The following is a 22,105-nucleotide window of genomic DNA, read 5'->3' as shown; positions in this document are numbered from 1 at the left end:
AGGTACCAAGATGTATAGGAGTAGGGAAGAAGGTTGGAGGCAGATCTGGCTGTAATTGTAACGTTTCATTCTGTTAGAAAAAGAGAAAATTGAAGCAAATTTTTTTATTATTATTATCTATCAAATCTGGATAATATCTGTTAAATCGTGGATGCCTACTATATTCTGTAAACTTTTGCATGTGTTTTAAATATTTGTAATTAAAAATTCAAAAATTGAAATGCTGAATTACAGAAAAATTTTGTACAATTGTATAATGAAAATCACAGTCTAAAAGAAAGAAGAAAACGTGACATGCCTTTTAACATGTAAAACGTTAAATGCAATGTAAAAACAGGAAAATGTTTGATTTTAAGTATTCTGAGATTATGACAATTGGACCATCCAGAAGGAAAGATAATTCCACAACACTTCAGCTCTGCAGTAAGCAATACATGTATAGTCTTAATAATATACAGACTGCTTGCTTATTTTCAACTCTTAGGATTAATCTATAAAAACATGGAAGACTTAATTAAGATTAGGCACTGGAAAGGCAGGAAAGAGTAGGTGGAGGGAGGATCAGAGCACTAAGGAGAACCAAACAGTATTAAGTTATAGGCTAGTCGTGCATTCATTCAATTGTTACATAGCTTTTATTTAACATTCTTATGTTGAAGGCACTATTTTAAGTAATTGGCAATACGTGCTAAGTCTCTTTGGAGAAGGCAATGGTACCCCACTCCAGTACTCTTGCCTGGAAAATACCATGGATGGAGGAGCCTGGAAGGCTGCAGTCCATGGGGTCCCTGAGGGTCGGACACGACAGAGCGACTTCACTTTCACTTTTCACTTTCATGCATTGGAGAAGGAAATGGCAACCCACTCCAGTGTTCTTGCCTGGAGAATCCCAGGGACGGGGGAGCCTGGTAGGCTGCTGTCTATGCGGTCGCACAGAGTCAGACACGACTGAAGTGACTTAGCAGCAGCAGCGGCAGCTAAGTCACTTCAGTCGTGTCCGACTCTTTGGGACCCTATGGACTGTAGCCCACCAGGCTTCTCTATCCATGGGATTGTCCAGGCAAGAATACTAGAAGCAGGCTGCTGTGCCCTTCTCCAGGGGATCTTCTCGACACAGGGATCAAACCCGTGTCTCCTGCACTGGCAGGCAGGTTCTTTACCACTAGCGCCAGCTGGGAAGCCCAATTAGCAATACTGCTGCTGCTGCTAAGTCGCTTCAGTCGTGTCCGACTCTGTGTGACCCCATAGACGGCGGCCCACCAGGCTCCCCCGTCCCTGGGATTCTCCAGGCAAGAACACTGGAGTGGGTTGCCATTTCCTTCTCCAATGCATGAAAGGGAAAAGTGAAAGGGAAGTCGCTCAGTTGTGTCCAACTCTTAGCAACCCCATGGACTGCAGCCTACCAGGCTCCTCCGTCCATGGGATTTTCCAGGCAAGAGTACTGGAGTGGGGTGCCACTGCCTTCTCCAAATTAGCAATACAGAGGTGAACAAACTCCCTGCCTTTATTCAATTTACATTCTAGTTCAAGAAGCAGACGTTACCAAACAAGGTTTTAAAAGAATTATCAATAAAAGGAATGTAACTGTAAAAATTAGAAGGGGGAAGGAAGGGGAGATAGTGTAAATATGAATACTAAATCATAATTCACAAGAAAATCCATTTATAGTTCATAAACAGCACTGTTCAATGGTGAAATGTTTTCTATTTGTGGAAAATAACGGTGGAACTATTCTATATCTGTATCTATGTTGTCCAGTGTCATCACCATTAACTACATGTAACTGTTGAGAACTTGAACTGTGGTTAGTGTGACAAAGAAACTGAAATTTAAATTTTATTTAATTTTAATTAATTGTAATTTGACTTGTGACATGTTCCTGGCTACTACTGTATTGGACAGCACAGATTTAAAATGAAGGGATCAGATAGCATATGCATATTTTGTAGAAATAAATAGAAAGCCTGTTAAACATGATTGTCTACAAGGTGGGGAGAATTTAAAGGGAACATTTCACTGAGTCATCTTGCACTTTTGATCTTCTGCTACATGCATGCATTTGGTTGATTAAACTTTTGGGTCTTTGAGGGGGAATAGAGAATCATCCTTTTAAAAATGTTATTCAGGTTATACCTGAAGTATCAACTGAAGTGAATAACTGGGCAAGAATCAGGGCTCTAAGCTTCAAACAATTTTTGTTATTAGGAGGTCTCCATAGAGAGTTTTATTATTTGGCTTGAGATAGCTAGTAAGGTAAATATTGGTCAGTGAGGTTAATAGTTTCTGGTTTCAGAGAAACTAAAAGCTACAAGTTTTGAAATCGGGTCCTACAATTATAGAGCTGTGAGAATTGCTATCCACAGAAAATTATATATCCAGATCTCCAACTTGTCTCACCAAAACCATGCTCAAATATATATCATCATTATTAAACTATCACTCAAGCCCAAGTGGCCTTATTTTTGCATTTGAAGATAACAAAATACTTGTCATTACATTTCAATTCAATGTATCCTTGGTCATGGATAGTTTCTGCTGTGTTCTACTGATGGGTCATGTAGCTAATTTACTGAGGTTTCTAATCTTATCTGGGGGTTGAGGGAGGGGGTAGGGGAAGAGGAAGCTGTATAGCTATCCTTGTTAAATTAAGAGTAAAGGAATGAGGGCCACTTTTTCTAGACATGGTACAGATGGAATTGGCTTCAGCTTGTTTATAATCTGTTGCTAGTTTTAACAACTTGTTTTGAAGATATTTGAGAGGAAGGAGGAAAAGGTTGGAAGAGAGAGCTAAGGAAGTTTTTCTCAGGGGGCAGTTGGAATGAAACATTTTAAATCTGTGAACAGTACACTACTTTTGGAGAGCTGTATCACTATAAAATTCCAGGTTCAAGTAGACTTAAAGCAGCTTTGTTAAGTTACATTACGAGTCAGCAGGAATTATTCTTCCTACTGCAATCTAAAATAAATCCACTCTAGTGTAGGTGATAGCAAGCACCAATGACCTACTGTTAATAAACTAGATCACTTACTCTTACATTCGAGATGTAAATGAACATATCCTGGATTTGCATCACATTATACCAGCATATACCATAGACACCAAGTTATGTCTGCAGATTAATTTGGCCTGATGTTTGGGTAAAATCGAAGCAGAACTGTCATATTCCAATTTGTCGGTATAAAGTGTAGTACTTGTAGTTACTTGCTATTAAGAAAGGAGAATTCTTAGAAAGGAGCATTATTTATTGAATATAAGTTGTTCTTGATATTAACAGGCTAATATCTAAAAGGTACAGTTTATGGTCTTGGAAATAAAATGATAATCAGCCCATATCCAAATGCTTTGAATAGAAACAAAAGGATGTACTGGGGATAGGGTGAGTCAACTCTGTTTATACAGGTTTTCACATGACTTTTCTTTTAAAAAGTATATGGAATGCATCCAAAACAAATACTGTTTTGTTAGATGAGAAGACCAAAAGGGAAATCCTAGAGAAAGGAGGATGGATGATCTGTCTTTAATGTCAAAACTGACAAAAACACATCCCCCCCTCTTTTGCTCAAGATAATTTTCTCAACAAGACCCAGATTGCTTCAGTCTTTGCCTATCACCCTTTGAAGCACTTTCCTTATTATTAGGAGTGGGGGCAGGGTTTCCTTTGAGGATTTTTACAGCAGTGAAGAGTTCCTCCTTTAAATACTTTCACATGATGAGGGAATTCTGCTTTCAAAGTGCTGTCATCACTGTGGCTTCTCTGCCATAAGACGATTTATTCTTGGGTGAAGGTCCTTCTTAGTTTGATTGTCAATAGGACTTACCTTTCTAATGGATTCTCTTTCTATAGAGCTTGCTTGTTCTGAGAGACGCAGCAAAAGGGCTCAACGTGCTCTTCTGTTCACCTTACTGATGAAGTTGACCGGTGATTCTCTTTTGAAATATGTTCCATCATATACAGTTACAGACTTCAACGTGCCTCTCTTTGTCAGTCTCCACCAATTAAGATGTGGGTGACATGTCCAGTATTCCTGTTTGAAAGCTATATTTCTTCTACAGTGCAAAGGGACACTGTGAGTTTGGGGATGTCTAGTGTCTCTTCCAATGTTTAGAAAGCACCATGGTAAATAACAAAGACTATTCAAGTGTCAACAGTGTTCCCAGAAACATTGAAGTCTTTTGAGAACCTGTACTCCATGTCACTCCAGATCACCCTGCTCAACTCTTAAATAGTCTTTTGGAAAATTCTATAAATATTTAATTCATGAAAGCAAAATGTATAGCTGTATGGTTTCATAGCTCATTTGAAAGCAGTTCTCTCCCCTCCCCAAAATCTTTAGTAGGCAGTGATTCACAATTATTAGAGAAAAATTGGAGTGAATAAACCCCAAATAAAGCATATCGTTTTCTCCATATTATTGCCTAAAGGTGAGTTTTTAAGTCTTCCTGGCTGTTTTAGATAAATGAATAAAAATCTTACCTATATCCCAAACTAGATGAGATCATTTACATCATTACTCTTGGACTTTCCCTTTAAACAGTTTGGTCTTTAGAAGGTGCGGGAATTGGTATTGTCTAGCAGGGTACCCCGGAGAAGGCAATGGCACCCCACTCCAGCACTCTTGCCTGGAAAATCCCATGGACGGAGGAGCCTGGTGAGCCACAGTCCATGGGGTCGATAAGAGTCGGACAGGACTGAGCGACTTCACTTTCACTTTTCCCTTTCATGCATTGGAGAAGGAAATGGCAACCCACTCCAGTGTTCTTGCCTGGAGAATCCCAGGGATGGGGGAGCCTTGTGGGCTGCCGTCTATGGGGTCACACAGAGTCGGACACCACTGAAGTGACTTAGCAGCAGCAGCAGCAGGGTACCCATTCACTATTCCCTTCCACCTAGCAGCTCTTAAGTGCAACAGTGTATCTATCAACTAATCCAGACTGGTAGTAAACATAATTCTTAAAACCTACAACTTCCTTCCTGCTAGAGTGTTTAAATGATTGACCTCTCAGCCCTTCACTGAGGAAGAAAGTGGAGCTTAAGTAGAGCGCCTAGACTAAATCAGCTGTAGATTAAGACAGATTCTAGTTTTGGCTTTGCCACTTCCTGCCTGAGTAAGGTTGGCAAATAACTATTCCTTCTGCTCCCCAACCCTCTCCCTGCACAACCCAGTAAAGTAAGTAACCTAGATGATCGTTATGTGTTTTTACCACCTTAAATAAATAATAAGGATATTTCACCTGGATGGAGAGGCTTAATTATAGAAATTGAGCCAAATTGGATAGTCCAGTGAGAAATTAGAACTGATATTCCTTAATCTGCTTTTGTAAAGGAGTATGATTATGTTCTCTCCTCTTGTGGACTCTATGATGTTCTATTAATATTCATTCCACTTTCTTCTATAAGCCAAATTGAAAATCAGTTTAATATACATCTCACCTGTACCTCTGTACTGTATATCATGGGAAGCTCTGAATATACTGAAGTCAATTACCTTCAAGATGCTCACCACCTAAGCAGGGAGAAAGCATGAAAACAAATCACAAATCTAGTGTGATGAGTAGAACAAGATAAGGATACACAAAACGCAGGGGTAAGCGTGGGAAATACATGTATATTTCCCTGGATCTATTTTAAATTCTAGAAATAGGAAAATGTGTGCAGTGGGGGAGGGTGGTAGCTTTATGGTAAATTCTTTAAAAAAAACAAAACCTCCTGAATCTTTACCTGTTTACTGCTGAATCAAATATGTCTCCTCATAATATTATTTGCTATAAACTGGAATCAAACAAGTTAAGACATGGAAGGTTTTCAACAAAAACCAGAATGTTCTCTTTCTTTTCATAGATAAATTATTTTTCAATGTCTTAAAACTTTGGGATTCCCTGGTGGTTAAGATGGTTGAGTCTGCCTGCAATGCAGGAGACCCGAGTTCAATCCCTGGGTTGGGAAGATCCCCTGGAGAAGGAAATGGCAAGCCACTCCAGTATTCTTGCCTGGAAAATCCCATGGATGGAGGAGCCTGGCAGGCTACAGTCCATAGAGTTGCAAAGAGTTGGGCACGACTTCACTTTCACTTTAAAACATTACCACTAAGTTTCTCTTTAGTATTGGTAGCCTGGCGTGCTGCAGACATGGGGTCGCAAAGAGTCGGTCATGACTGAGCGACTGAACTGAACTGATTGGTGCTTCTGTCGTTAAACAAAGAAGAGCACTGAAATGCGTCAAGTAATCATTAAAAACCAAATAGTGTAGCCCAGAATATGTTGAGAGTCTCTCTGGAATTTAGAAAATGGGGAGAAATGAGTTTTCTTAAGGATACTGATGTTTCTTAGCATAATTAGGTTTTATGGATTATTAGCCTGTATCTACTAAGTTAAGGTTTTCTTTGTGATTTGTAGCAATCTTGAATTAAAATCAAGGAATTGGAAAGTGTTTAAACTCCAGGTGTTAAATCTAGCACTATGAAAGCTGTACTGTTGCATGAGGGGAGTGCGGGGTGGGGAGCTTGGGGGAATTTAGTATAAAAACCTGGTCTGAGCTAATTTGTTTTGTTTGAGACTGGAAATCATATTGTTGAAACTTGCATTCTGTTTTCTTTAAATAGGTGTATTAACACAAAGTACTCTGCTTTCAAAGGGCTTCCTCCTTTCTACAGGAAAAATTTCGCTTCTAGAAAAGAATTGCACAAGCAATTCAGCAACATTGCACCTCTTTCATCATTTGAGGAATACAGACTTCAGCTCAGTAACTCCAGACATATTTTCTGGAAACATGTAAAAACAAGCCCATAAGTACTGAACGTAAAACCTGGGTACACCCATAAACATGTGTACAGTCTTAAGGTCTACTTACCACTGAGTTTTTTAAAGCTGTGTGCATATTTTAAAAATCACTAGAATAAATGAAAATTGGAACAAGATGCTGTTTGAGAGAAGGTGCTACCTGGAGATTCCTGAGGAATACTGCTCTGTAACTGTCCTATGAAGTGAGCATGCCTCTTGCCCATCAATAGATAGCACCTGTGCTTTCCAGACTACTTCCTGTTATTCAGTCGCTAAGTCATGCCTGACTCTTTTTGAACCCATGGACTGCAGGATGCCAGGCTTCCCTGTCCTTCACTATCCTCCTGGAATTTGCTGAAACTCATGTCCGTTGAGTTGGTGATGCCATCCAACCATCTCATCCTCTGTCGCCCCCTTCTCCTACTGCCCTCAGTATTTCCCAGGATTAGGGTCTTTTCCAATGAGTTAGCTCTTCGAATCAGGTAGTCAAAGGATTGGCTTCAAAGCTTCAGCTTCAACATCAGTCCTTCCAGTGATTATTCAGGGTTGATTTCCTTTTGGATTGACTGGTTTCATCTTGCTGTCCAAGGGACTCTCAAGAGTCTTCTCCTGAGAAATTATATTAAGATGGAAACAACAGAATTTAAAAAACATATATTTTAACTATCCAAGTGTTAGTTGCTCAGTTGTGTCCAACTCTTTGTGACCCCATGGATTGTAGCCCACCAGACTCCTGTTCATGAAATTCTCCAGGCAAGAATACTGGAGTGGTTAAGTCATTCACTTCTCCAGGGGATCTTCCTGACCTAGGGATCAAATCTAGGTCTCCTGTATTGCAGGCAGATTCTTTACCATCTGAGTCACCACGGAAGCCCTTAACTATCCAAACTAAGTACTAAAAAAGTACGGTTCCTAAAGAAATATGGAATAGTTAAAGTTAACAGCCAGACCAGTTGGATTGTGTTTTGGAAAAAAAATTTAAAAAATCACACTGTAAAACTCATAGTGCTTCCGAGCTATGCCCAGTGACTCTGAAGAAAAGAACAAGAAGTGGAAGTGGTGAAAGAGAGCTTTGTAAGTTTGGGGATGTGCTCAAAACTACTGGGTGTTCTAAGAGAGTCTCACGAAACATAAATCTCAATGCAACTGTAATCTGGATGTGAGGAAAAGGTTATTCTTAAAAAATAGTTGCATTTTTGCAAAATACTTTAACCTTCAGTCTTCGGCCTTTCTTTTCTCAGGTTGAAAAAATTAAGCATGATTCATATACTAAAGATTTCCTTTCTGTGCTTAGTATTCCTTTTAGAATGGCATTCTAACCCATGGTTGTATCTCTCTCTGTTTCGGTTCTTGTGTGTGCTCTGCCCCAGGTTGGCCTTCATTCCACGACGTGATCAATTCTGATGCGATCACATTCACAGACGACTTTTCCTATGGGATGCACAGGGTGGAGACCAGCTGCTCTCAGGTCAGTGTACCCCACCTAAAAACCCCAAATGTTGCTCATTCTGCTTTGCAAACACTGCCAAGACTCCTGGTTGTGCTAAATGTAGTAACTAAGGCCAATTGACCCATCACAAAAGCGACAGACAAGCACAATGAGGTCTCTATCAAGTCCTAATGATATCTCAGTCTTGAGGAGTTTAGCAAGTCCTATTAAATGTCAGTCATTGGCTTCAACACTAGTAAACAAAATCATTGGTAGGAAAAATTCTTCTCATCGACTCAATACAGTGGGGAATTGAATGAAGATTTCATTACGTGACTTCTCGTGACCTGACATTTTCTCTCTATGTGTGCTCATTGTTCAGTCATCATACCTCTAATGGTAACGATCCGAACATGGTCAACAAAGACCCCAAAAACGTCTCTCCTTGGATGGATGTGAGGAGGGAAGTTGGAGAACAGCAGTAGGAAGAGGAAGTTTAGTGGCAGGCTGTGCGAGGGCAGAGAGAGAACGTGCGAGAAAATAATTCCTTCTATAAGTCTCCTATCCTCATTTCTAAGGATGTTCCTTTCACTCTCCTCTGACTGAATCAGTGCCGGATCTAAGGGGGAAATGAACATGTGTTGAGGAGGAGGGAAAAATATAGTTAATCTGTCATCAAGAAACTTGAACTTAAACCCAAAGACATGGCCAGAACCTTCTTGTACATAGAACTAGAGCAACTGCACATTCTAGTCCAGAGTAGGTCATCCTGCTCTACTTTGCTTTACATAAGTGAAATGGAAAGTCTGAGTGCTGTGGTACCGAAGCGCACTGATGCTAGAGTGCGTTGCTGGGGGCTGTCTCTTGTACAAATTAGAGGTGGAGGGGCACCGTCAGGCAGCTGTGAGGGCAGAGGGATTGCCACGTGAGCCTCCCTCAGCATTCTTCCACCTGCCCTTTAACCCTGTTCTTCAGCCACAGGAGGTTTAGGGAGGAGGTGGCATATTTACTACCAAGTAGGGAGGAAGATTGGTTTGAACCTAACCATCTGATGAATTTCTATTTTATTTTTTAAGTAAAGCTGGCAAGTGAACTGTATTCTAAGTATGAGGACCACTCTCTCCCTTGAAAAAGTAGGCTTTATATCTTATCTAAGTCACATTTTCAATTCACCCTCATTTCTCAGATCTGAGTGTAAGTGAGAAAGTGGTACTTTTTGATTCTGGGTCTCACCCTCAGAGATTTCTAATTTAATTGATCTGGGTGAGGTCTGAACATCAACCTTCTTAAAAGCTCCCCAGGTAAATGCTCACAGTAACCTTCTGAGTAGATAATGTTTCTGTCTCTCTTACAGTGGAGGAAACTGAGGTACAAGAAGTGCAGTTACACTTGTATAAATATTCATAGATTGAACTGAGATTTGAGTGTGGGCATTTAGCTCCAGAGCTTTTTATGGTGCTCAAATGGATAGATAAGTAGATAGATACAAGCACCATAAAAAGTCATGTTGAAATAAGAAAAAAACAAATCCGATGATCCCCCAGCAGTTAGTTCAATTCAGTTCTGGATTCAATTGAATGTTTATTTTCATAACTTCCACAAAAGCAAATTGCAAATATCTACCCAGGAATCTAAAACATTTGACAAAAAAGTGAGATGGGATGGTACATAGTCATTTATAACTTAGGTACATAGTATTTAGTAAACCTCCCTTAAGGCTAATGGTTGTGGGTGTTTTTTTTTTTTTCCCTTTAGATTTTTAAGCTGCCTTAAAGGCTGTTGTATGACTGCTCCTTTTCTTTTCACTCAGAACCTATTTTCAAACATTGAGTTCTATGAAAATTATATGAAAAGGGACAGAAAAAGTGGGGCATAAGATAGTAACTTTCCTTCAGGGCCTACTCTCTGAAGTCTTTGTGACTAATTCTTAAAATTCACAGTTGGAATACACTTCCTCATTTCTCTGTGCCAGCCACTGAGGTGACATCAGTAGGAGTCAAGATAAGACCCTTAGGAAGGTGTCTTGCAGGGACCAAAGAGGAATGAAACCACAAACTGTGCCCCAATTAGGCAACACTCATAACAGACACCACACTAACCCGGGCATAGCTCTCAGCCCTTGGTTAAAGGCCTAGTGACTGTTACTGTTCTTTGGGTGCAGTTGGGTAAAGCACTGATACTCCTTTTCAGCCTCTTTTTCCACCACCTTTATTTCTCACGTAAGAAAGTGCATCTTGCTGACGATGCGTGATGTGTGTGTGGTCAGTCGTGTCCAACTCTTTATGACCCCATAGATGGTAGCCAGGCTCCTCTGTCCATGGGATTGTCCCAGGCAAGAATACTGGAGTGGGTTACTATTTCCTCCTCCTGGGGATCTTCCAGACCCAGGGATCGAACTCATGTTTCTTTTGCTTCCTGCATTGGCAAGGGGATTCTTTACCACTGAGCCACCTGGAAAGCCCAGAAAGTGCTTGACCCTTTCTTAAATAAAAGTCTTAAATTTACAGAAAAGAGCAAGGGATATTTGTTCCGTTTCTTTCTTAAATGTGGAGAGAAAGGGAGGGAAATTTGTTCCATTAATGCATGTGCAAAAGTGCATGCTTTGGGAAGTAAGTGCCACATAGAAAATAATCAGGTTCCAGCCCCAAAGAACATGTTTGCTGGAATCTTCCCCATGTGGACAGAGTGGGCCTGTCTGCCCCACTTTGGGCTAATAGCTCACTAAGCCAAAAGTGTGTATCTTTCCTTTCAGTTTCTTTGTCTTTTAATTTGTGCTTGACACATAAATTTATTTTTCTTTTGTTTTACATTTTTCTTTAGTTTTCTCTTTTCTATTTTCTCATTCATCCTTTTTATCTTGACATGGTGGGGAGGGGTGGGGGGAACTGATTTAATGGTTTCCATACTAGAGAATGGAGAAGGCAATGGCAACCCACTCCAGTACTCTTGCCTGGAAACTCCCATGGACGGAGGTGCCTGGTAGGCTGCAGTCCATGGGATCGCTAAGGGTCGGACACGACTGAGCGACTTCACTTTCACTTTTCACTTTCATGCATTGGAGAAGGAAATGGCAACCTACTCCAGTGTTCTTGCCTGGAGAATCCCAGGGACGGCGGAGCCTGGTGGGCTGCTGTCTATGGGGTCGCACAAAGTCGGACACGACTGAAGCGACTTAGCAGCAGCAGCAGCATACTAGAGAAACTGCTTGTATTTTACTTCCTGGTTTCTCATCCTTAATACTGTTTTTCACTATCGGTTTATCTTCTTTTATCTTTTATTCTTTCAGTTTATGTAGTCTTCTACTTGCAACTTATCCCATTTTTTTTTTTTTTTAACTTTTGGATGTTGACATGGTAACTTATCTAATTTGCTTCTCCTCTTAATAAAACTCTTGTGTTTTGAGTTTACATGGCTTGTCATTTCTCTGGACTGAATTGCATCAAAGGAGTTTGTGTTATGACAAATCTGTTAGTTGTTTTCAGTAGCTTAGAGACATTTTCAGTTGGACATGTTATGTGGAATGCTTCTTTCTTTATGGTAAAGATGGAGCATCTAAACAAGAAGACCCTTTTACTGCCAACTTAACACCAATAAACTGAGCTTCTGTGGATAAAACCAGTAGATTCAACTTGCCTGCAAGGCAGTATGGTGATTTTTTTGGTCTATGGGTCTCTAATTCTTGCTTTAGTACTTAGAATTCTTCTTCCTCTTCTCCTTTTTCTCCCCTCCCCCATCCTCCTTACTCTTCCTCCCCTCTCCCTTCTTCATTGTTATATGAATCACACCATGCAGTTAAGCCTCATATTTGGGTGCATGCATGCATGTTAAGTTGCTTCAGTAGTGTCTGACTCTTGGCGACCTTATAGACTGTAGCCCGCCAGGTCCCTCTGTCCTTGGGATTCTCCAACCAAGAAAACTAGAGTGGGTTGCTGTGCCCTTCTCCAGGGGAGTCTTCCTGACCCAGGGATTGAACCTGGGTCTCCTGAATTACAGGTAGATTCTTTACCGTCTGAGCCAGCAGCTGCTGGTGCTGCTGCTAAGTCGTTTCAGTCATGTCCAACTCTGTGCCACCCCATAGACGGCAGCCCACCAGGCTCCCCTAAAGCCCCCTATTTGGGTAGAAATGACAGACACATTGGGAGCCATGCCTCCCGCCTCTTTATACTACATTGTGGCTTTTCCATGTGTCCAGTGACATCTTAGGTTGTGATATTTTAGTAAAATTTTTATTGAGAAAATTAAGATTTATTCAGTACAGTAACCACTTTCCAGAGAAATAATACAGTCAGGTCCTTCTAAAAGAATCTCTGTGCTTCTCAGTGATTTTTTAGAAGGACCTGATCTTTAAGTTAACAACACAGAAAATAAGCAAGGGTAGTAGAGCTTCTTTATTTCCTTCATCAGGATTCCTGCTTCTGAAGGAAACTGGTTATCCTTTATATTCTGATGTTCATTGCAACTATACCTGTTCTGTTTCACCGTTCTATCTTCTAAGTTAAGGAATTATACTCCACTTATCTCTTCCAAAGTGGAACTTTATCTTAAATCTGCCCACTTTGGGGTGGGCATAGGTAGGTATCTCCCCCCTGGCTGTAACAATTTCCTAACAATTCTCAGTTATAAAGAATTTTCCTCAATTTTATATAACTTACATTTTTAGCTAGTGATAAAAATGTTGCTTCTAATCCAGTTTCACTGATGACTATCAATAATTGCTTGACAGCTTCTCCCTAAACCTCCAACCCCAGCCTGTTTAGCAACATTGTCAGGAATTTAAATTCAGTGGAAAGAGGTAAGATTTGCATGATATAAACTGTAGTTCAGCAAGATAAGTCCCTCCTGGAAATACTTGGGGAATTCTTCCTTCTTTAGATCGAATTTCTACATCTGCAGCAAATGGGAGACCAATAAATCACTGAACATTTTGTAATAATCTTTGAGGAAACCACCAGAACCCTGAGTTTACCCAAGCTGGACTCTGTTTATGACTGTAGCTATTACTGTTTGAATCTATAGTAGAGTCCCTTAGTTTGTTTTAGATCATTATTAATTTGTTCTAAGTCAGCCAAATCAACAGAAAGGTAAATATCCACCAACACAAAGTATTTTTCAAGAGTTGAGCAGTTTTGGGTAAAACTCCAAACCTTATTAAACTTTTGCAGATGACAACTCATATATTGCTGATGATTAAAGATACCCATGTGTTACAATAGGGTTTCAGACTCACAGCCCCCTCTCTTTTTCTTGATCTTTCAGTAAAATCATAATGCTAAACTGGTGACTTCACAATCCTTTCCTTGGCAAAAGATTAATATCACAAGCACAGAAGAAAAGAGCCCTACTTACGCACAAGTGTCTTCAATAACGGTGGGAGAAAACAGGATACTACTGGCAAAGTCAATTGCTTTTCTTCTTAAAACTCTTTTCTCCTTCCCATCCTGCCCCATGCACCCAAGTGTAAAAGCCCGGCTTTGAAACCACTTCATCTTGTAGATCAAACACTTAAGAGAAAATGACAACAATAAAGCCTAAAACATCCTAGGAATAGCTGGGAGAAAACCCTCTAAGACAGTTGGAAATACATCAGTGCAGAAATATGTAACTGGGTTCAATGTACTATTTGTGTTTCTTATGCACACAATTGAGAATTGCAGTCAGATTTTAAGGAATTATGTTAAATTTGATGCCCAATCACTTTTTTTGGATGTGGGGGGTGGGGTGGGCGTCCTTTCCTTTTGTTCTCTGCAGGTTCTTTAGTTGCCAGTTTTTCTGAGTGAGAGGCTTAGGTGATAAAGGATTCCTGTGGGAATTTAAAATTTTTCTTTTGAACAATGCTTATCTCATGCTTCCTCAGAATGAGAGCTAGAATATTCTGTCATAGTTTGTATTTTACCTATAAATGAAAGAAATACATAACTACCTTAAAACAACTTTCAAAATGCACGCCGAAGATTCTACCCTGAAATAAATCATTAACAGCAGGTTTCAGAGATTTCTTCATCGGGCAACCAGTTTGTTTCAGTTACAACCAGGTGTGCTGAGAGAGCCCAACACATTGCCAGTTGGCTGGGGCAGGGGAGGCAGAGCTCGCAGGCGGCTAAAGAAACAGTGCGTCACTGACAACTTTCATTCATCATCCCAGCCTTCCGCCAGGGGTAGAAGGTGGAAAGAATGGGCTCCATGTGCGTTCCCCTCAGGGAGGAGCCTTCAGGGTTTGTGCACTTTTAAAAGAAATTGAGTACTAGTCTTTTGGACTGCAAGGAGATCAAACCAATCAATCCTAAAGGAAATCAGTCCTGAATATTCATTGGAAGGACTGATGCTGAAGCGCCAATACTTTGGCCACCTGATGAGAAGATCCAACTCATTGGAAAAAACCCTGATGCTGGGAAAGATTGAAGGCAGAATGAAAAGGGGATGACAGAGGATGAAGATGTTTGGATGGCATCACTGACTCAATGGACATGAGTTTGAATAAGCTCCGGGAGTAGGTGATGGACAGGGAGGCCTGGCATGCTGCAGTCCATGGGGTCACAAAGAGTCAGACACGACTGAGCAACTGAATTGAGCTGAACGTTTATGGGAGACTGGGTGTTCCTGGGAGGAAGCAGAAATGGTACCGTGTGGTTAGGCTTCTTCCAGACAAGTGGTCTTACAACTTTACAGGCAGCCAGATGGGCACGTGTGTGGTCAGTGGTAGTTCAGTTTCTAAGTCATGTCCAACTCTTATGACCCCATGGACTGTAGCCCGCCAAGCTCCTCTGTCTGTGGGATTTTCCTAGGCAAGAACACTGGAGTGGGTTGCCATTTCCTTCTCCAGGGGATCTTCTCTACCCAGGGATCTAACCCAGGTTTCCTGCATTGCAGGCAGAGTCTTTACAAACTCAGCCACCAGGAAGGCTCATGTATGTGGTCGCACAGATATAAATGAACACCTTGCTCTTCCCTCCAGCTGGCTCAAACCGTAAAAAATCTGCCTGGAGTACAGGAGACCTGGGTTCAACCCCTGGGCTGGAAAGATCCTCTGGAGAAGAAAATGGTGACCCACTCCAGTATTCTTGCCTAGAGAATCCCATGGCTAGAGGAGCCTGGTGGGCTACAGTCCATGGGTTCCCAATAGTTGGACACGACTGAGCGACTAACACCACACTGTACTGCTCCTCCCTCACTTATGTGAGCCTGGAGTGAATCTTCCAGAACATCTTGTGCAAGCATGATGAAGCAATCACTCTTGTTTTTAGGGGACCCACATCTTTTCTGAGGATTTCCCTACCCCATCCCATCGCCAACCCATACAGTTGTTTGCGAATGATTTTTGTTGCCTTTTCCCAATTATAATTTCTCCTCCTCATCTCCCTCCCGTTTTCTCTTGCCTGGATTAGGGACATCTAGAATCTGTATTTTTCTTACTGTTTAACCAAAAGACTAGTGTCAGATTTAGCAACTGAAACTGCAGGCTGATAACGAACTCAAATCCAATAGATTAAATTACTCTAATTTGGGGAATGAATGACCTGGGCACTAAATACTACAAAATGGCTTTAAGTATACCGTTGCTATGCTTTATTTTTGAAGTAAGATAAATAGAACCATTCGCTAAATATGCTTGAGATGATTAATAAAGGTGCTATCATTTATTTTTGCCCAGATAACTGTATTCTCTCATTAAAAAAAAAAAAATCTATCTGAGGCTTTTATGTGAAAACTCCACCTCTCAGATGCCAAGTGATCAAAGTGCTGGAGCTGCACGTGAGATCACTAATTGTGCACACATACTGGTCGCCGAGAGCACCGGTTCCTGTTGGCCTGCACGCTGACTGTTCTGGCAGGCAGAAATAGGTGCTTTCCTGTGTCCATTGGGTAAGCATATGTATTTTCACTGGTGCATCTTAGCTGCTGATGCCTGAAAATTTGGCCTCAATTGTTTATAGAAAGGAAAAGCAATCTGAGCTGTCAGCCTTGATATTACCTAAACCTGCATAAAATGTGGAAAAATAATGCAAGATTTGTTTTTTAGGCCTGTTTCATATTTTCCAGGCAATAGATCAAATCAGTTCAGGGTTCATTTTTAGTTCTTTAATAAGCTGACACAGTATGTTGGCAGTAAAATAAGAATGCACTTTTAACATGGAAGTGCCATAGAGTCGAAGTTGCTATTTGTGCTATTTATTAATAATAGCGAGCCCTCGAGAATGGAGCTTAGTGCTTTCAGTGGGGAAACTGAGATTCTAGTCCTTTCCGTTGTAATAAGCACCGTCCTTCACTTCTCTCTCATCGTCTCCATTTGGTATGGAGGGACAGAAAACCCCATTCCCTTGTCAAGCCCTTCTTTCTTTCCCTGCAGTTTATAAGTGTTTTATACACCAAATGAGCACAGTGAAAAGAATTAATAAATCGTCTCTATGCCTCTTCTCGCATATTCTTCCCTAAATCTTGACTCCTCCATCTGCTGGAAATGTTCTCCCCCAGATCTGCTTCTTCACTTCCTCCAGGTTCTTATCCCAGAGTTGCCCTGGGAGAACTGCCGTTGACCACCTCACCTGGAGCGCCAGCTCCCAGTCTGACAGTCTGAATCACTTTCTCTCTGTCTTAGTTTCTGTGGGTTGGTTGGTTTGCTGTTTGTTTGCTCCTTAGTGTTTATTTCCACCTACTATGCTTACAGCTCCTTATTACCTTTGTGTTTTCTGTCTCTACCAGTGGAATGTAAGTTCCATGAGGCCACTGCCTGTACCTCTGGAGTCTGGGACAGTACCTGACATAGAGTGGGTGCTCCATAAATATTTGTGGAATGAATAAATGGGGATCACTTGCCCCAGGCTTTGATTTCTTTGTTACATGACAAACGATATGTTTTTGTAGCCTCTTTAAATGTGGCGTGCTAACGTCCTGGTGGGCTGCCGTCTATGGGGTCACACAGAGTCGGACACGACTGAAGCAGCTTAGCAGCAGCAACACCAATATCTCCATACCCTTTACCCTGTCCCTGCTGAGAAGGATGGGAGGTAGTTAGTGTGGCCTGTGCACTTGTCTCCTGGAGCTGCACTCAGCAGCAGACTGGTGAGCCAGCCTATTTGGAGACACTTTCTCTGGGCTGGATTTCTCCTAAGCGCCATCATAACCAACCATCCCTCCTTTTGCCTCTGTCTGGACTCTCCGCCTCTTCTCCTTCCCCTCTGGGGATAGTCAGTAGCATGGATTGAGCTCGACAGCTTGTTTCTTCTCCACATGATCCAGTTCGTGCAGGAAAGCAACCCGCCTGGTACCCACCTATCCGAGGCCAGAAAAAAGGATTTCGAGGACTAGTGACATTTCCATTCGCCACTCTGCAGTCCTGGCGACCATAACATAAATCTGTTGTGCCCTGCCATTGCTTTACTGGGTTCCAAGAACATCCAATGCTTTTCTGATGTTAAGTTTTACTGCCCATGAAAGCAAACAACACCTCCGTCATGGCCAGTTACACAGTATCTTTTACAGTGGACTTCTGCATACCTGAAACCCACCCATCCAAAGCCAAAAGCAATGCCGGGGGCGGGGGGCAGGTGGAGTGGGTGGGTGGGAGGGGGTGGAGATTTTATTCTGCCATGTTTCTTACAAGGGAAGATCAAGGGTCAACTCAATTCATAAAATTACTGCAGTCATTTTTCAGCTGGCTGAGCAGCTTCACAGATCAAAAAATACAGTGGCTCCTAAATGATTTCTGATATGCACAATTCTAGTGTTTTTTATTCTCAGCATGTGGTGCAAAGCCTGCCAGAAACCATCTTTGTAGCTATTGACAGGCAGATTAGAAATCATCCACGATGGTTTCCATCATTTCTCTACAGGCCGGTCATCCATTTAAACCGCTGACTGCGAGTTCCCTCAAAGCCTGCGTTGTACACACTGCTGACCTACAGTTTGCTCTTCTGTTGCAGTGCGGTGCTCACCTTGGGCACATTTTCGACGACGGACCTCGTCCAACCGGCAAAAGATACTGCATAAACTCGGCATCCTTGTCTTTCAGCCCTGCAGAGAGCAGTGGCGCCCAGGGGGACAGCGCGGGGGGCAGCCCGGCCCCCGGTGACAAGACGGAGCTGTAGAGACGCAGCCGGAGGCGGCGACAGAAGAAACAAGTGTACTTAATGCACAGCTTATTAAAGCGAATCCCATAGCGTTTCTCTCAGATCTATTTTTTCAAAACTAGAAGGGCAGTTTTATGCTATTGGTATTTTTCTTCTTGCTTAAACAGAGGCCCTGGCCATCCATGCATTTTGCTGTTGACTAGATGGGGAACTGCAGATCTTGAGTGAACTCAGAGATAGCTTCGTGAACCTTCTTTACAAGCCACTTGGGTAGCATTTGGCATTATTTTCTTCGCCCACATAGCTTCCTTTGCTTTCTTTTATTTCCGCCTCCCTCTTGCTTAAGAGGCAGAAGGTACTCGGTCTTCAGACAAGAAAATCAAGGTCTGCTCTGCAAAGCTGAGACCAGGGCTGAGGGGTGATGGGGATGTTGAGACCTGCGAGACACATGGCCTGGAGGCATTTGTGCAGATCCACCTAAGATAAGGATGGAGTGATGTCTTAGGAGACTTTTCAGCTTTGTGGAAAGTTTGAGCTAAGGTCGTTTATTCTCACTAAAAGGGTGTGAAGGTCTAAAGTCTTTCCTTATGTTAAATTGTTGCCAGATCTGAGGGGGCGCCCTGAGTGTTGTGGCAGAGAAGTAAACATTACCTCATGGTTAGGCCTTTATTTTTATTTTTTCCTTGAAAACATCAGAATGTAAGATAACTGTAAAATGTTGAGCCCCATTTTGTCCAAAGTTCACAAAAGAAGAATGCCTGCCATTGCCTTTTGTAAGTCTGTTCCTCCACACCTAATACCAGCTGCAGCTGGAAGGGCATTTTGGTGAATTCCCCATGTAAAATAAAATATTGGGAACAACACACTTCATTAAGGCAACAGAATAAGAGCGAAAGCAGAGAAGGCTGAGGAGGAAGCCTGGGGGCTAGATGTCCAGAGCCCTGCAGAAGAGCTGACCACAGGTCACCAGCAGAGCCTGGCAGGGGCGGGGGTGGGGACCTTGTGCACAGGGCCAGGTGACCTCCTAGAGGATGTTGGGGCTTAAAACAGAAACAGCCGGGAGCTCACGTCCCACCCTTGACACTAATCTGCTGTGTGACAAGGGACAAGCTATTTGTTCAGCCTCTCCATGTCTATTCTTTATGTATAAATGCGGACTTAGAATATTTGTAAAATAATTGACACTCTCAGGGGAAAATTACTGTATTGCTGTACAGTTAAGATCAGTGTTGTAAAATTAAACTGATCTGGTTCTAATTGCCTCAAAGGCCGAAGCCCAGGCATTTGAAATGGAAAGAAGCAGAGAGGGGGTTGACTTAGCTGATTGGTATGGAAACAGTTGGGCCAAGAGCCAGAAATTTTTCTTTGTAGCAAGATGGCTGGTTTTACTCTAAGAAGCTTGGCTCGGCTTGGTTGCTGTATAACATTGAGTCTGGTGGGATGGATGTCATTGAGCACAGTAAGGTTTTTATGGCTCTGAGCAATGGTGATATGCACTGGTATTGCCGCCAGGTGTGAAGGTACAGTATATGACTGATATATATTGTGTTTGTAGCCTTAGTGCTAAGCCCAAAGTATAGCTTTTAAAAAATAATATTGTGTAAATTTTTGAAAGCTTATGAAAACTGACATCTTTCCTTATCAGCACCAAGACCAAAAATAAGAAACAGAAACACGTGACAATCTTAAAGAAATGAAGAGAAACTAAAATGAAAAGTTGTGATCAATCCAAGTGTCAGTGTGGTCATGCCCACATCCTTCTGTGTCTCCACATGCCACCTGGTGAGGCCCTGACCTCCTGTGATCTTCACTATCACTCGGGCCACACCTTTGCCATTCCAGGCCCATCGTGCTCTTCCTCCCTCGGCTCCCAGATGTGGCACCTCAGGTCCTGGGGTCACTCTGGAGTTCACAGGTTTCACTCCCCTGAGACACTGAATTTAAAACCCTTGAAGCCTCAGCGTCTAGACTATCCTAGAAGTCTTTTCTGACCTCACAGGAAGAGTCCCAGCATTTCCCAGCAACCCAAGGACCCCTAAAGAAACAGGTCTCCCAGGAGATGTCTGTCCCTCATGTGGTCCATCCTTTGGAGGCTCACACAGCACTTCTTGACTGGCTCCCTGCCTTATGTGGTGGCCTGCCCTGGGGTCTGCTGGACACAAGCCACAGTGTTGGGGTAGACAAGGAAGATAAACGAGGGGCTTCTCCCTCTCCACAGAGACTCTGGATTTTCATTGTTCCTCCAGTTTTATTGTAGGGCTTAACATTCCCCTCAAAAAGCTCATCTTCTAATGCTTGGTCTTTGTTTCAAGAAAAGCCAGTTTTCTTCTACCACATTTTCCAGCATCAACTTTAAGAAAAATGCAACCTCCATTGCAAAAAGAAAGTGGGGTGTATGCCTGTGGTTTAATTTCAGGTTGCTTTTGAGTTTAAGTGGTATCGAATTTCAGTATATTTCTGTCTTATGTTAAAGAAATATATTACTAAAATGTAAGTGAGCAATAATGTCAGCTGTCGAGCACTAGATTTATTTTTGCAGGATATGGAGTGCAATGAACTGAGTCAATATGGTGAGGTGTATGTGATCTGCAGGAGTTATACCATTTAACATAGGAAATGCATGGGACTTTCCCTCTCTGCACTCAGACCCTCCCTATACCATTAGGAGATGCAGGTTTCTTTGCTGATGTGCAAAAAAGTTATGTCCATACACTTAGGTAGAATGGATCTGAAGAAGGCAAAAATTCATATTGTACTAGGGGACATTTCTATGTGTTCAAACTTTTCACTTTATAGATAAATTTAAACTAAATGCAAATGACATAGCAATTTGAAAGTCTCCATGTTCATTGAATTGAATATGCCTTGCTTTAAAATACAGAATATGATGAAAGGGATTAGCATTTTTTCTGAGAGTCAAATACTACTTTTGCCTTAGACAGCTTTGTAATAATATTTCTCTAAGCAATTCAAAACTTTTGAAAAATGACATGAAATTTTCATTAAAAACCATTTTCCTATGTTTATTGTATATGGAAATTATTCAATAAAATTTCTTTATAAAAATGTTTTCCTCTCTGATTCCTAAGTGAAAGTGAAGTGAAAGTGAATTCGCTCAGTCGTGTCCGACTCTGATTCCTAAAGACTTCTCTTATTTTTATCATAGATGCATAGACCACCCATTGGAGCTTGCCACAGGCTGCTCTGTTTACCTCCTTACCCAGCTGATGTGTCTCTTTGTAGAGAGGGCCTTTATCTGGTGTGACCTTCATAAGCGGGCTCTGAGAGTAGGGTCTAGTCTGCTCTCCATACCTCAGGCCCCAAGAGAGGCCTCCTGGGATCCAAAAGGTTGGAGAGAAGGGAAACATTTACAGAATTATTCTGCCTTTACCTCCCCTCTGCAGAATCTTCAGCGGCTTGTATGTATTTTTGTGCTTAAGACATGGACTCTGGAAAGTTGCATCACGATAACTCTATAGCTGAAAATGCAGGAATGACACCATGTCGATGCCTGGGCTTCTGTTAAAGAAATTGACAGGAGACTTACCCTGTCATCAAGGACTGGTTTCCAGGGAGATATATTAGGGGTATTTCCCCACTGCTCACAGATGATTCACTTTTAAATATCTCTAACGGAAGAGTTTTAATATAGTATTATTTGTTATTAAAAGTTTTTAGTTTAATTTTTTGGTTCGTTGTGTTGATTTGTTCATTTTGAGAGGAGAATTGAGGTGATGAGGACTTTTGTTTTTCAGCCAGTTCTTTAAGAGTCATACTCCTGGGATCCTAAAATTCACAGGCCAGCAATTTCATGTAGTGTACCTGAGAACAACA

General features: G+C 41.7%; 1 protein-coding gene across 12 annotated transcripts in view; it reads left to right on the top strand.

Moving 5' to 3' along the window:
* The window catches only part of MSRB3 (methionine sulfoxide reductase B3), a 184,283-nt gene extending 162,946 nt beyond the window's left edge, over positions 1-21,337 (top strand). For all 12 annotated transcript variants that reach the window (XR_015163830.1, XM_086400148.1, XM_086400159.1 and 9 more), the window contains 2 exons: positions 8,149-8,246; positions 18,125-21,337. Coding sequence is in view for 11 of the 12 variants with exons in the window: in XM_086400148.1 (XP_086256274.1) it covers positions 8,149-8,246; positions 18,125-18,289 (263 nt within the window). In the remaining variant the exon portion in view is untranslated. The remainder of the gene's footprint in view (positions 1-8,148; positions 8,247-18,124) is intronic.
* Positions 21,338-22,105: the final 768 nt, after the last annotated feature.

The sequence above is a fragment of the Bos grunniens genome, chromosome 5 (assembly GCF_055505025.1).
Source record: "Bos grunniens cultivar Pamir isolate PY7600 chromosome 5, Bosgru_T2T1.0, whole genome shotgun sequence".
NCBI classification, from domain to species: domain Eukaryota; kingdom Metazoa; phylum Chordata; class Mammalia; order Artiodactyla; family Bovidae; genus Bos; species Bos grunniens.
Note: the sequence above shows the minus strand (reverse complement) of the source record. Positions and strands in the feature narration are given on the sequence as shown.